Here is a 15,157-nt window from a genome sequence, read left to right as displayed (position 1 = left end):
TATTTAGATTAGTGAAAAAAACAGTAAGAAGGATTACTGTATTTCAAATAAATTTGTGCTGCCACATTTCTATTTAAATTCATTTTATAAGCTTCTAGCAATTAGAAATATATACACCATTCTAATGAAGAAACCCTGTAAATACAGATATTTTTTAATTTCCTATGAAGCACAAAATTAATCTAGCTTCTGATAAACTTTTATTATTCCACCTGAGCACTGTGTTCTTTAATAAGAATAAAAGAAATCCAGTTCTCTTCCATGTGCACAAAACATAAAAAAGTTCCTACTATCATTATGTTTCATCTTCCTTAGTCTTGTAAAAAATCCAATTTTTGTACAAGACTAATGACAAATAGCAAACTAATGACATTAATTAATTTGCTTTTAAACTAAACATATCTATGTGGCCTGACCTGAAATATTCTCTCAAAAATGAGATCACTTATTTGATTGAACTCAGTATTCCTCACTTTTCAACAAATCTGAGAATTATAATCCCTCACATTCTCAGAAGAGGACAAACATTAATCACTGTGTCTGAAAATCTCCAAATTAGTATCAGTATCTTTGCATATTTCTAGTTACATATATATGTGCACACTTAGAAGACAAAAAAAACCAAATTACAGTGACACTACAAAAACAATGAAGTTTTAAAATAAAGGGATATTGCTTTCTGCCTGACTGTACTCATGATGATGCACCTCTGTGCAGTTTTTTCCCTCACAGAAAGAGGGAAAAATCTTCTGAAGGGTTTAGTTAGTTAGTGATTTTATATCATCAGCCCTTGTTTGTATTTATTTGTTCTACCTGCTCCTGATTTCATGCAATTCTTCAATGCATGTGAAGTAGTTTCTAATTTATTTGGTATCATGAAAGCAAATTAACAACATAATATTAATCCATAGACTAATTTACCTATTAAAAAAAAAAAAAAAGGTAGTATATTTTCAAAGGAAGTCTCACACTATCAGTCTTTGGCTCCTCCTCAAGAAACAGTCCAAGTGTTTGTTGTTGGTGTTCTAGTTATGGACCGCAAAAATTCTGCGTAATCACCAAGAATCACCACTGTCAGTGTTCTTTACTACATTTAGGTATCTTGACTTACTTCTGATTTTATTATAGGTAGCTTTGATATTCAGGGAACAAGATCCATGCATATTCCTTCCTCTTCCAGTTTGGTGTGGAATTTTCAGAAAGAAGAAAGAATATAAACTATAAACTTCTTCTGTGCTCTTCAGCATGGCGGTTTGTTTTGGAATGGCTAAATACATTATGAATTCTCTTCCCATATTTTAATTCTCCTCATATCACAAGTTTTAACGAAATCCATTTTTAGTTTCTCATCTAATGACCATTTGTCACATGAGAAAAAACACTCTCAATGGTACTTGCTGCGTCATCCAATAATGACAACATCTTTTCTTTAGCTTCTTTATTTAAAATCAATTTATATATCAGTTAATTTCAGCCATAAGAAACTGTTCTCTGATAAAATTCCACTATATTGGAATGGTAAACTCTTAACTACTTTTATTTAAGAAAATAATACAACTATGCCCCACAAATTATGACAGAGTTTGAAAACAAGTATCTCTTTCTTTACTATAAAATGAGGACAATGCCATAAAAGTACATAACAAAGCTATAGAAAATGAGAGAACAAACACAGAAAAATAAAAACTCCGTATGGTTTTGCATTAATTGAAATTCTATTACTGGAAATAAAATATTAATAAATGGCTTTATACAAATAAATATATACTGTAATGGGTGAAATGTATCTGAAACATGAATTGTTCCAGTTTCAAAGTTTCAAAGTATGCAAAAAGCCAAAATGATGTGCTATACTGACCAAAGGTTGGTTACAAGAATCTTTATTTTGCAAACTATACAGAAAGAGTAAAAAAGAAAATGCAATATACTTTTCAATAATACATAGGATAAACATTAAATTTAGTATTTAATATGTAGAAATTAATTAAAATAAGAAACTGATTTTCCTTTTAATTAGCGATAGGAAAACAGTGATTCAGGTTTGAACTTGTACAACCCGTAGCAGTACATTATACAGGTCATGTCAATTTTATTGTGGGCAGAAAGCAATAGATATGATATGAATGAAGATGGTGGAGTCCCAAAATGTCTACACAATTAATTAACATGCTAACTTAAATACCGTGATGAAGTAATTTTCTCACAAGTCAAATCTCAAGTGCTACTCTACGCAATAATTATAATTAGTCCACATGGTAATTACATAACAATAGGAAAAAAATTAAAATAACCCATTTTCTTCATTCCAGCAGCAGTACCTATACTGGTATTAATTTGGTAATTGGGTGTGTTTAGCTGTTGCCTAACATCCTATACTGGTATGCATGCTAAAACCTCTCTATTTCTATTTTGCAAGGCACCTTTACAATACGTTTTCTAAGTTTCTGCACTAGTAACAGAAAACAACATGAACTAAGATGCAAAACCTTTTCCTGAATTAAGAAAATAAAGTGTATCATTATACATTTATTAAAAACCACCTTGGGGCAAGTGCCAACACTGTGAAATACAGTCATGTATAAAGGTAATATAATTTTAAGCAAATTTGTCTCGCCATGTAAAATATTTTATGCTAATTTGATTAGAGAGATATACAGACAAAGAATGAGGGCTGAAGCAATGTTTGGGGAAATAATAATAAAACCTGCATGAGCTTGACACGAAAGAAAAAAAAATCAAGGAAGAATAAGAAAAGTTTAGAATTGCAGAATTGGTGCTTGTCCATGCTACTGCTTTTGAAAAAACCCTTCAATAACCTAGCCATTCCTTAACATAAAGCAGAACCATAAATGAAAACACAAAGGAGGACTTCACTTTACTTTTCCCTCCTGATAATTTTTCTCCATTCATTTGGTTAACTAAAGGCTGGTGAGATGCTACTTGTGCACTGAAGTTTTTCTCAGTAATACATTTTTGATTTATTAAATGGACAATTTGCAAAGTCCACAGGGCCTAAAACACAGATAGAACTGAAGTTAAGTTATACTCTGTGTTCTGAAGAGGACATGCACCGTTCCAAGTAAGGGCAAATACCTTTTCACTGGAGCTTTAAAGAGACTGTTTGTCTTTATCGTGTATGTTGTACATTTATACTTTCAGTAGCACGGAACGTTTCTTTCTTCAGGCTAGACTTCCAATATGTTATTTTCAGCTCAGAGGCATTTAAAAATTCAAAAGAACATAATATAATTATTTTTATTTAAACAAAAAAGTCTATGACTCCAGCTGCAACATTTGAAATAATCATACAAAATATACATGTTTGTTAGAATCCTTTTGATCCTGGAGAGCAAAGGGATTTTGTGAAATGTTATCTTGTGAATTTTAGAAAGGTATAATTCATGAACCCCCTAGCATCATCAAATATATCCATCATGATCATCATCATCATCAACATCAACATCATCATCTCCTTCATCTTCATCATCATCTTCAATTTCGTCTTCATCGTTCATTATTTCATCTTCATCATCTTCATCATCTGTCCATTCATGGAAATCACCAGAGGCAAAATCACCCGAAGTCTCTAAATCGATAGCTAAAAATGTGTGACAGTTATAGAGAAGACACATAAGATACACTACATACTTCTAGTACAACATATAAAAGCATATAAAAGGCATACCAGAATATTTTGTTTCAGGACAACTACTTATTTTAAACCACAGTCTGATATAAAAACAAAACATAACACAAAAATTCTTTTATATTAAAAGAAAACCTCTTCAAGAAGGATAAATTTCTTAATGTTAACAAAAGGAGACATATTTTATGGACTTGTAGAACTATGATGAGTGCCAGGAACAACTAAAAGAGATTTAAGTCCAATGCAGAGATGACAATAAGGACTATGGATAATAGACACTGTCTATTTTTCAGTTCTTACATATTATCCTGAACTAGTTAGAACTGCCCATTTAACTAGAAAGGATCCTGGATTGGATAAACAGGCCTGAGTTTGTATGTCAAATACTGAATTAAATTTACACTTTGCTTCAGGCTATGATCTTTTGTTTCAAAAGAAGTGGAAAGAAACAGTAGAAGTCTTTTTTTTAAAAGTAAGGAAAATATTTTTTGCCATTTTTTCTATATGGGACATCAAATAAAAGTGATGTGGGAATTCTTGGAAGAACTTGCACAGTTCTGTAGGGAAGGGAAAAAAAAGGGAATATCTAGTGTGCTAGAACTTTTGACAATTCCTTCAAACATAAAATGAAAAAATGTCAAATTGAATTCACCAGCATGCTGATTGCCCAGAAGGATTTCATCAGGCACTTTGGAGCTTGTCTAATGCCGCTCTAGATAATTTTCTCCAGTTTTATATACACTATGCCAAGCACATACATGAGGTCTACTAATAGCCGATACAGACAGAGTTGCAAAAAATAATCAAGTAATAACAGCATCAAAATATAATTTGCTATTTTTTGTTTCAAAGTCCATGTAGTCAGGTTCCAGATGTGTTCTTACTGAAGAAATTTAACGTGGTTGGCAATCAAAGGGAATAGCACCTCTAAACCAAATGGCACACAGGGTTCTTAACTCACCACACTCTGCCACACCGTCTGTCCTGGATCCCGCCACCTCGTTACCGTACCTATCAACACACCAGCACTGCCCCGCGCCGCCGCGGCACTGCCTCGCTCTGTAGTAGCCATCTTCATCACACAGGGGGAGGTACTGCCCTGTGACACATCAACATGCAATAAGAGTGTCAAAAACTGCCTCTTGACCAATGTGACAACGACAGCAGAAAGTAACCACCTTTTGCCGTTTCCTCATTCCAGACTCTGCACTGACTGGTTTACTATTACTAAATTCAGTTAAGCAAAACGTGACTGAATAGACCAAATGTGGGAGAGAAAATAACATGTATCAATCTTGGACTGATTTCAAGCAATAAAGTGACCAACCTTCCTTTAAATTTTTCACTGATCCTGTAAAACCTACGCCTTACTGCCTGAACATCTCAGTCAAGATTTTCACTGCATTATGGGAACAAGGCCCAGATGTAGCACCCAACTCTGAATAGGATGTTCTATAATCTGTGGAGTAGAAACAAGTCTGAATAGTAAGGGCCAGGCTTCCTGGACCAAAAAGCTATCTGCTACAAGACTCAGGAGAATTTTAATTTAATATATATTTTACAATCCATTTAGTTATCTACTAATATTTAATTACCCCACCACAGAAGACAAATGCAGTGTAACACACCAATTTTATCAATAAAAAATGTAAAAAATATAGATAAATTTGCATTTATATGCAAAATATCTAGGCAAGTTACGCTTTGTCCTGGTTCTGTGTAAAAAGGGGTTCAGGGCAGGACCCACACGGAACAGAACTAGGTACTCGCCTCTCCCCCCCTGAGAGAGAGAGAGACACTTTGGAAAAAAAATGAACAGAAAACGAAAAAGGGAGTTAAGGAAAATAATATACACAAAGATTAGGGGAAAATACAAAAACTAAAATATACAAAACCCTCAGAAATGGTTCCAGGGTCCCATGGAGTGAAAGGACAACCTCCCTCTCTGAGCTCCAAGGCAGGAGTGAAAATAGAACCCACTCCCTGCCTCTTATCAGAGTGTGTGTGGGAAGGGGAGGGAATACAATGGTTCACCCCCACCCGGGGTCCTCCCAGTTGCTGGAAGGTCACACCCCCATTCCAAGCCTCAAACCACAACATGCTTCAAGACAAAAGGGTTCCCTACCAAGAGACACAATGAGGGTCTTATTCTGTGAGGCAGTGACTTGCTCACGGTGGAAGAATCCACTTTTTCATTTAGAACTGAGACTTTTTGAAAGAGATGTTAAAATGTGGACAAACCGCAACGAACCAGATGTTCACATGAAAACCTTTTGAAGTGTACAGTCATCGTTAGAAACCCTCTTTAGCAGAAATTCAGTTTTGACTACTTTGGGCCAAGCCTTTTATTACAGTTTTTATACAGTGGCTAACTGTAAAAATGAAGATTTTACATTTCAGTAATATTGATCCAATATAAATTGATTCACGACACAGATTTCAATTACTTAAAGAATATTACAGTTAAAGGATCATCAGAGTTACTAATTTAGGAGTGCCTTAGACTGTTCCCTCTATAACTGTAAAAATATGCCTCTGGTTATAAACCAGATATAATATCTTTTGGTAGGTAAGGTAATAAAACTAAGTTTAACAGCTTTCAAAAATTTCATAAATTTTCTTGCTGCAATTTACTGCAGTCTGTCTTTGTAGGATTAATATCGATTTTATGTTGCTGTTTCACTAGGGTTATTTATGTAAGCAATAAAACCTTCAAAAGATTGATCTATGGCTCACCTAGGAGCTTCTTTCCTCCTTGCTGCTTCTGAATGTTGCTGAGTTCTGTCTGGCAAGGTGGGTCTAAAATGACATGAAAAATGTTAAACAGATTACACTGCATCCAGGAAAGAAAGCATATGACTAAGTTTTCAGAGTTGGGTACCTTGTAAAGTCACTTTACTGATCTTAAGAAACACACACATCCTGCACTACTCGCCACATTCAAAGCTCTGAAATAAAAGAATTACTGCACCTTGCTACAGCTTCAGAGTTATGAATTAAAGCATCACCATGGATTTTTGCAGAATGCTACTCCCAGTTAACCCAGCTGTCAATGAGTGCCTAGTCACTAGTCTGGAGGACTGAGGAATGCTAGACCAAAATAGTAACTATCACACCCTATTTTATCAGTCTACAGAAATCAGAGTGTGACTGTGAAGCTTGCCTCATGTATTGGCTAGGCTCAGGATGGCTCTTTTAATTCTTTCCCTTTTGTCCTTGTTAGAAGTCATGTTCCAATTTTCTATCTCATGTATTACACTAAAAAAGTAAGAATTTTCTCCACCAAGTCCTGCAACATTGTGATACTATTATAACAATTTAAGACTGAATCCCATTGGTACAAAGCCCCATGTTCAAAAAACTAAGTTAAAAAGAGTGGCCAAACTTTAGATGGCTCTAAGAGGCAGAATAGGCATTAAAATTCAGTTTTCCACTCTTCAGAGTTACAGTTTACTCCTGTTCTCAATAATTTAATTTTCTACTGTCTGTAAAAGCAAGTCACAGTATGCCCCATGAATAGAAGGATAGATGTGAATGCATATATGTTATGGTTGAATAAGTGAAAGAATCAGACAGCAAAGTACTAATCTCTGAACACTGGCACTGCATACTGCATTAGAGCATTGGCACAGAGCATTTCTCATTCTGAAGCAGCAGTATTACTGAGTTTACTCATGTGTCTTTAGCGTGCATTGTTCCCAGACAATATTCCAATAATATCTAACTACAATCTCAGCTTCTACGAATGTTAAATACATTTTTTCATTTTAGTAGACTGCTTATTTAGAATATATCTTTGTCATGCAATTAACTCCAGGCTCCCTTCTGAAATATGGTGAAACGGCTTTTTTTACAGGCACGCAGAAAAAAAAATCTTCTGAGCAGATTTAAAGTGAAGCTGGCCTAGCTCACTGAGGAAGCACACCCACTCAGCAGAGCCCAGTCCCTGTGCAGGGCAACGGATAGGCAAAAATCACTTGAGCTGTGATAGTCCAAAGGAGCCTTTCCTGAATTCCTCCCAAAGGAAAACAAGAGTGCTCATCCTTGTAGCCAGCTGAGCGCAGCGCAAGGTGCACAGAGGAAGGCGGGAACGGCAAGAATATATTGCAATATATATGGAGGTGCCTTCCTTGTGGAAATGCTCAAACTCTGGTGTCAAATGATTGGGGATCAAAACTATATTTCTGGTGAACACAGAACTCTTGGCTGGCACAAATTAGGCTTATACCAAGAAGCCTTTGTTATTATTAATGAGCTCTCTATCTAACAGAGTAAATAGAAATTGGAAGATAGTAATAACCCGTTAGGGAGAGCAGGCTGTTAATTTAGCTTTGCTTTACAATTTATATGCTATTTAGATATCCCATGCATTTAAAGAAGCTTACTAATGTCTAGAGTAGCCTTGACTTTGCTGGGACATTTTTTCACACAAAATCTATAATGATTCTTTTTAAAGTGAAGGCTTTAAAAGCAGGCTCTGCTTTTAAAATACTGTTCACAGGAGACTTAGTGCCAGAACAAACTTTCAAGAGATGTTTTTCCAGACAACCTATTTTCTGTGCATGCTCTTGAAAACCACTGGGACTCGACACTGTGGCATGGGTATCAGATTTTAAGTATTTAGTCTTCAAGTATTTGCTGAGGCTCTATAAAGTTTTACACATTTCTTGTTGTAAGAAGCACTTTGATGATGATCGTGCTGTTATGCTAGCGACGTTCATTACCTTTCAACACTAGGGTTTCTGTGTTACACAATTAATTGTACAGCACTCTCAGGATTCTGAAAATTATTTCTTAAACCAAAAGAATTTCCAATTAAATGGTAATCTAAAAACGTAGTAATTTAAGCACACAAGTACCACAGGCTAGAAAGGCCTAGGACTGTGGAGGACTTGGCAGTGTTAGGTCAGTGCTTGGGCTTGAATGATCTGAAAGGTCCTTTCCAATATAAATGATTCTATTTTATTCTGTTCTATCTTTCTAAAAAGATGGGAAATATGTTGAAGGAGAAGAACTGGTCAAACAGGGAAAATACAGCTATTTTCTTGTATGGGAAAAAATCCTAAATTAGAAACACAGAGTTGCACACATGAGCACTAACATGTGGAAATATAAAAATGGTGGACTGTGTCTAAAGAAAAAAAAAGAATCTTAATTCACAGCTGTAAGTCTTTAGTGGTATAATTACAAAAAGGAATAACCACTAACCAAAAGCTAACAAGGCAATATAAGAAAGTTACTTACCCCAAACTCTTTTCTTCTCAGAAGCTAGGTCTTCAAGATTCACACTTAAGCTTTGCTTCTCAGGATAAAAGCAGCAAAAATTCTTAACAATACTAAACCACTCTGGTGCTTAAAACTGTCAAAGAGAATGGCAGGCTAGAAGTTCAACCAATTCCTTTTGGTTCACAGCATATCGTTTTTTCCTCTCTCCCTAAATCATAATGTTTCCCTCTTTATTTTCCAGTTAGTACCTGACTTTGAAAAAGCTTTCTTTTCTGAATGCATTTAAGTAAAAAAAAGCAGTGTCACTGGACAACCCTTAGGAGTCTTGAGCCAAGGAAAAAAAAAAGCCCTTTACAAAAATCAGCACAGTGTCTTCCTTCAAAGTAGAAATGAACCTGACAACAGCCTTTCTGATAATCTGAATACAAATAAAAGACCTAATCATCTTCGCCCTTAATCTACTTCTGGCATGTGGTTCACTAGTGATTAGGCTGCCGTGTGCCTTCCCTCTGCTTGAGGCCAAGTATGATTGTTCTTGGATAACTGAGGCTTGAACTTTACGGATCTGAAGCATCAATGCTTCACTTCAAGAAGTTTTTCTGGGGACCTCAATTCTGTGTTAAGGCACGTTACATCTTCCTTCAGAACCATCTACTAAATACATTTGTAGTCCTGCACTCTCAAAAGACTGATATAACAAAAATAACGATAATTATAATTTTTCTGTAAGAATGACTAATTTTAGTATCATAAAGAAGTCCTCCAGCTCTGACAGACAAAAGAACTTGTAAGGGAAAGGCACCTAGAGAAGTGCTGGGCTAATGGATCCATGCAGAGGCCTGTAGTAAAGAAATACTTAGGTGCTAAGCATTAATATTCCCAGCAAAACTGGGAGCTCTGCTACACTGAAGCAGTGACACAACAAAACCAAGGCTGTAATAGTGATGAGGTACCAGCAGAAAGAAATTCAACCCATAAAAGGCCAACACTGCAAGTACCTCAGCAATTTGACAAGCACTCAAGTGTTAAGCTAGGGTCAAACAACTAAATATAAGTTCTGAAGATGGGCATTGAAGCACTTGCATGAACTATAGTTGAAACTTGAGGACAACAGCAACCAAAGTGTACAGGAAGACTTGAAAAGAGCACTGGCAAAACGCAGATTTTAAGCATTGCACAAATGTATTATAGGATCTTGGATGTGTCTCAGAAATACTAAACTACACTTAAAGCAGAACAAGGCCAATAACAAATCCAATATGCACCACTGAGACGTACATAAGTGTCTAAGCGTTAGTCAGGGTGGGACAGCTATTACAGGAAGATAGAAAGTATTTTAAGAAGCTGCTTATATTGACTAGAAGTTGTGAGCAACGTGCAGAAATGGGTCTAGTGTGCTGTAATGCTCAAGCAGAAAGAAAGCAAGAGGTGTCTGATCCTGGCAGTCTTGAACTGTGAAGCTAAGATCAAAGAGCAAGAGGGCTTCTCAGAAAATGGCTCAAGTAAATACTAAGTATTTTTTTAAAGTACAATGGAATTTCTATCCCAGTATGATACATATTTCTGACTAAATTTTGTATTCACTTTTAACATTGTTAATCAACAGTACTGCTGTAAACTGCAGATCTGCCCAGAAAGCACCTATTAAGCCTAATGAATACAGAGAGCTGTCTACATGGCTTGAAGCATTCTGTTAATATCAACTTATTTTAGTAATCATCACAAAGAGCCCACTGAATTTTTCTACTTACCCATCTCTTTGCTATTAATACCAAAAGTCTAGTTAAAGGTCTTGTTTAGATTGTTCAATCAAGTAAAACATGACTAAGCATAGACATATTACAAAGGTTAAGCATAACACTGCAAATTATGGATAGAGAATTCAGTGGGTCCCTAATACACCAGGGAGTTAGGACTCAGTTAGTTTTGCAAGAGATAATAGTAAGACTTGACAAAAACTTTTTTTTTTTTCTCTTCACATCTTCAAAATAGGAGAATACAGTTTTTGTTTATAATGTTAATTTGGGGGGATGGAGTGCATGTTTAACGTGCAAGGGTTGCCAAAACTGAGATTTCACCTCATTTACAATGTTGAGGATACATGGTTTTTACTATATGCTCAAGCACACTGTGGTATCAAAAGCCATCTAATCAGTTTTAAATCAGCACCTTATTACAACACTATGGCCAAGACAGTGAGGGAACTGGTAAAAAGCGAAGCAAAGCTTGCTAATGTTGGATTCTGCAAAGGGGAGAATCAGTATCACTGAAAGTCAGAGTCCAGATTTTTAGTCTTTGGGGTACCATTAATATAATTCAGTAGTGTTTAGATCAGTCTTTACAATACCGTCCTGGGGTTGTAGCAGTACACCAACAAAATGTTTTAGATCAACAGTATTTATAGGCTACATCATGCAGAACTACTGTGGAAGTGCTTTCTTAATGCCCTGGTTATGCTGTACACACATTATATGCAATTGGTTGAAGAACCAATTGGTAGAAGAACCTTGGACCACGCTAGGGCACATGTTACATGCTGTACTTTCTCTGGCAATTGAAAAGAATTATGACGTCCTCCAAAGAGTAGGGGTGTTTAAGTAGTAAGTTGAAATGATTGTGGCTTTTAAAATTTACTTATTTTAAAGACAATAAAATAAACTATGTTCTGTTCTTTGCTTTAAGAACTACTTTACTTCTGGGAAGGGTTATTTTTCATTTACTGATTTTGTTAGAATTACATACATACTTATAAAAATAAAAGCCAAAATACTGTTCTATTATAAAACAAACAAGGTGTTTTGAAAGATCATATGCTAACTTTTTAACTACAAACTTATCAAAATTAGACATCTGCTATTTAGTATGCATCTACCAAGGTATAGCTTTATTTCTGTTCAGATTTACAACTGGCAGATGTGGCATGATAAAAATCTTTATTTTCACAGAAATCAGAGTCAAGCCATAGATGCCGAGTGCTAATGGAAATTTATCATGAGTTATCATTTATCAAGAGTTTTAAGGGCACAAAAGATTTAAAAACTGATACTGAAATTTTCAAAAAGGTTCAACTGACTTTGCAAACTTTCCACCAGATCAGTTTTACTCTCCTCTACTGCAGTAGAAATTTGGACCCTGGTTGCCATTATCCCTTTGAAAATCTCCCTCATGTTAGTAAGAAAAATGAAGGGTTAATTCTGTAGTGTTTCAGCCAATATTTAATGAGTAAATTATTTGTTTCACTATAACTAGTTTGATTATATAGCTTATATGATAACACCTAGATGTAAAACTGTCATACGATCCTTAAGAAAATAAGGCTTACAGGTTGTGTTTATTTATTTAATCAAATCACATCAGGACATTAAAAAGAGATTCATCTAAGCAGTAAAATTCAATTTGTTTTAGGTCAAAATGATGGAAATATCTTTATCCTTAATGTTAATTTAGTTATTTTCATAGGATTACAAAATAGAACATTAAGAACTTTAGCAATAAAAAAGTTTATTTTTTAATGTAGGCAAAGTAGATTAAGAAAGAAATAATTTAAATAATTTTGTTCTTCATTTTCAACTCTTTACTCTGTACACTTACTGAAAGATGGCATAAGCTGTAAAAGCATTAGCTGCTGTTTGGCATTTTATTTAGAATCCTTGAATTTCTAGCAAGCCTTTTCATTTAGCTTGGGTTTTTTGAGCAGTTTTTTTTTTTTTTTTTTTTTTAACTTCATTTTAGGTACCCACAATAGGTCAAAACCTTTACACAAATTCATGATACAGCATTTAAGAGCTTGCAGTTCACTGTATTATTCTTAATGTTAAAAAAAAAGATCAAGCATCACAAAAAGATCAGTCACATACATACACAGATTGTTCTCATCTTTTACCTTGCTGTCTTTGGAAGCAGTAGCACCACTCATTGTTAGATATCAAACTGTCCTTGTATGTGTCACAAGAATTGAAGAACGCCCTGGTGCATGGCTCATTCTTGTCAAGGTAAATGCTTCCAAGTTCTGACTGGTCCAGCAACAGGTCATAGTTTGTATCAAGCCTGTTAAACATCCAGCCAAGGGAGTCTTTGCAAATTGGCAAAATGCTGGTGTCAAATCCTAAGAGGAAAAAAAAAAAAATTCATCTAGGAGGAAAGATGCAGCAGCTGCTCACCTCAGCTACCACAAACGTGTGCTGTATCAGGGAAGCTGCTCCAGTGGTACATAGATACAGTACAGATCTAGAAAAAAATGTATGCTATTAAAATATTACTTATAAATTATATGTAATCCTAATTTTAAAACGTCATTCAGATATAAAAAAATAAAATCACCATCAGTCTCAAAGCATTTAGAAATGTGAGTTTTCTTTGAAACATTACACCTATCGCACACACATTACGTACAGTAATTAATGATCTACCATGATTTCCTGGAAAATAATTCTGTTGAAGAATTTCAGCGATATTATAAATCAGGACAGTGAAGCTTATGTGGTTTGTAACAGAACAAATTCCAGATAACTTGTAGGAGGCCACTTTCTTTTTCCTATATGCACACTTCTTTTCCTGTTCATGTGTTATGGGTTGTACAAGCTCCTGGTGCATGTGGCCAGGCAGTTGAGTATATGTCCTAATACAGAACAAGATTTAGTGCTACTAAATACTGTTCTTCTGAAAACTTTTAAGCTAAAACTGAGCACTGAAAAAATGAAAATGGTGAATAAGGCTATAGAAAAGTTGACATGAGAGCACAGAGGAATTCCCAGTTTCTACTGTTGTTAAAAATCAAGTCTGCCTGCCTGCGTTGTCACTCTGAAAAATAATAAAAAAAAAAGTTTCTGTACTGCTAAAACAGGCCAGCTTGGAAGACTCAGTAATCAGATTTACAATCAGTTAGGATCAGTAGAGTTCCCTTTAGATATATATTCATGTGGAAATGCCCTTGCTATGGTAGATGACAATTTCAGAAAGGGAAAGAAGAACGCTTATAGCACTAAAAACTCCCTGCAGAAGTCTGACAGCCGCATAAACTCCCCTTCCCCAGAAATCCTAAATTAACTATGATTTTTTTTTGTCAGGGCAGTCTCACTTCTTCTTGCTTCCTTTTTACCTGTTGCATTCCTTATTAATTCTGCTTAAGAGAAAGGAAAGCGAGAAGAAAATAAAGCAAGTCATTTGATATTTATGGTATTTTTGATGTGTTTAACACAATTTAAAAACATCTCAATCATTCAACCAGCAGTCTTGCCCACCCTTCCGCTCCAGCCCCTGAGAGAACATCAAGACTAAACAACAATTTCTTTGTGGATTAGGAAGAGGCAAAAAGTTACACAACATGACTGAATGAATAAGGATATACAGTAGATGTGTTATTCAATTTTCTCTTTAAAAGATACCAAAATTATTTAACAGGTGTTTCCAAGTAAAAAGCGTTCTTCCACTGTAAAACATTTTGTTCAGTAAAATACTATTTATCTCTACAGTTGTGTTCCTGAAGGCCTCTTAACACTTCCCACATAGTTCTCTTTTCTCTGCTAGTATTGCTTTTAGCTAGAGGTCCTCCTCAAGACCTTGGATTCAAAAAAGGTTAAATGTGAAATGTACTGTTTCCTACTCTGCATTTTGTGTACCTTCAGGAAGGGATATGCTCCCAATTTTTTTCTGAATTTGACACTCTTGTCAGCTCACCAAAATATAAAACAAGTTGTCGAAAAAGAGCAACCATGAGGAGACATTTTAATGACTAAGATGCCAGCTAGAAGGGAATATAAGCTAAAAGTCACTTTAAAGGTGTATTCAGGGAAGCACCTCGTGGGATAAAGCAGGCCATTGTAGCTAATATATCTGCCTCTGGAATTTTGAGCATAAGAGGCATCACCTTCAAGCCTGGGACAAAGTATTTTTAAATTAGCATTTGTAGTCCAAGCTCACATCATTCATTACTTTGTATTTTAGGACACTAGAAGCTAATGTTATCTATTTAATAAACTCTACTATGTGAAAAGGGGAAAACCCCTCAAACACCTGTTTATTTTATTTCTCTCAGTCTGTTTCAAATTTTATTCTAAAAAGAAATATATTTATATGAAGAACAGTGATAGACTATTGAACACTTCAGAATTTTTATGCACCACTAAAGTTAGAATGATATATATCTGCAGAAAATTTTATCCTTTTTCCCTTGCTTCCCTTAACTAGCATTAGCCTGTGAAGTGAGTTCTTCCTCTATTTCCATTTTTCAATTTTTTTGTCACTTCTTTCTATATAGCTTTTAGATTTTAAAAATGTGTGTCTAAT

The 15,157-nt window shown here is 35.1% G+C and overlaps 1 protein-coding gene across 1 annotated transcript in view; it reads right to left on the bottom strand.

The window, feature by feature from the left end:
* Positions 1–3,239: 3,239 nt before the first annotated feature.
* Positions 3,240–15,157, bottom strand: part of SPOCK2 (sparc/osteonectin, cwcv and kazal-like domains proteoglycan (testican) 2) — a gene marked incomplete at its 5' end in the record, with an annotated part of 47,965 nt that continues 36,047 nt past the window's right edge. The window contains 4 exons of the mRNA XM_008935590.1: positions 3,240–3,598; positions 4,608–4,745; positions 6,383–6,445; positions 12,756–12,977. Coding sequence (XP_008933838.1) covers positions 3,420–3,598; positions 4,608–4,745; positions 6,383–6,445; positions 12,756–12,977 — 602 coding nt within the window. The remainder of the gene's footprint in view (positions 3,599–4,607; positions 4,746–6,382; positions 6,446–12,755; positions 12,978–15,157) is intronic.

This window comes from Merops nubicus, unplaced genomic scaffold, assembly GCF_000691845.1.
Source record: "Merops nubicus isolate BGI_N331 unplaced genomic scaffold, ASM69184v1 scaffold2242, whole genome shotgun sequence".
NCBI lineage: Eukaryota > Metazoa > Chordata > Aves > Coraciiformes > Meropidae > Merops > Merops nubicus.
The sequence above is the reverse complement of the archived record's forward strand: the minus strand, read 5'-3'. Positions and strand labels throughout refer to the sequence as shown.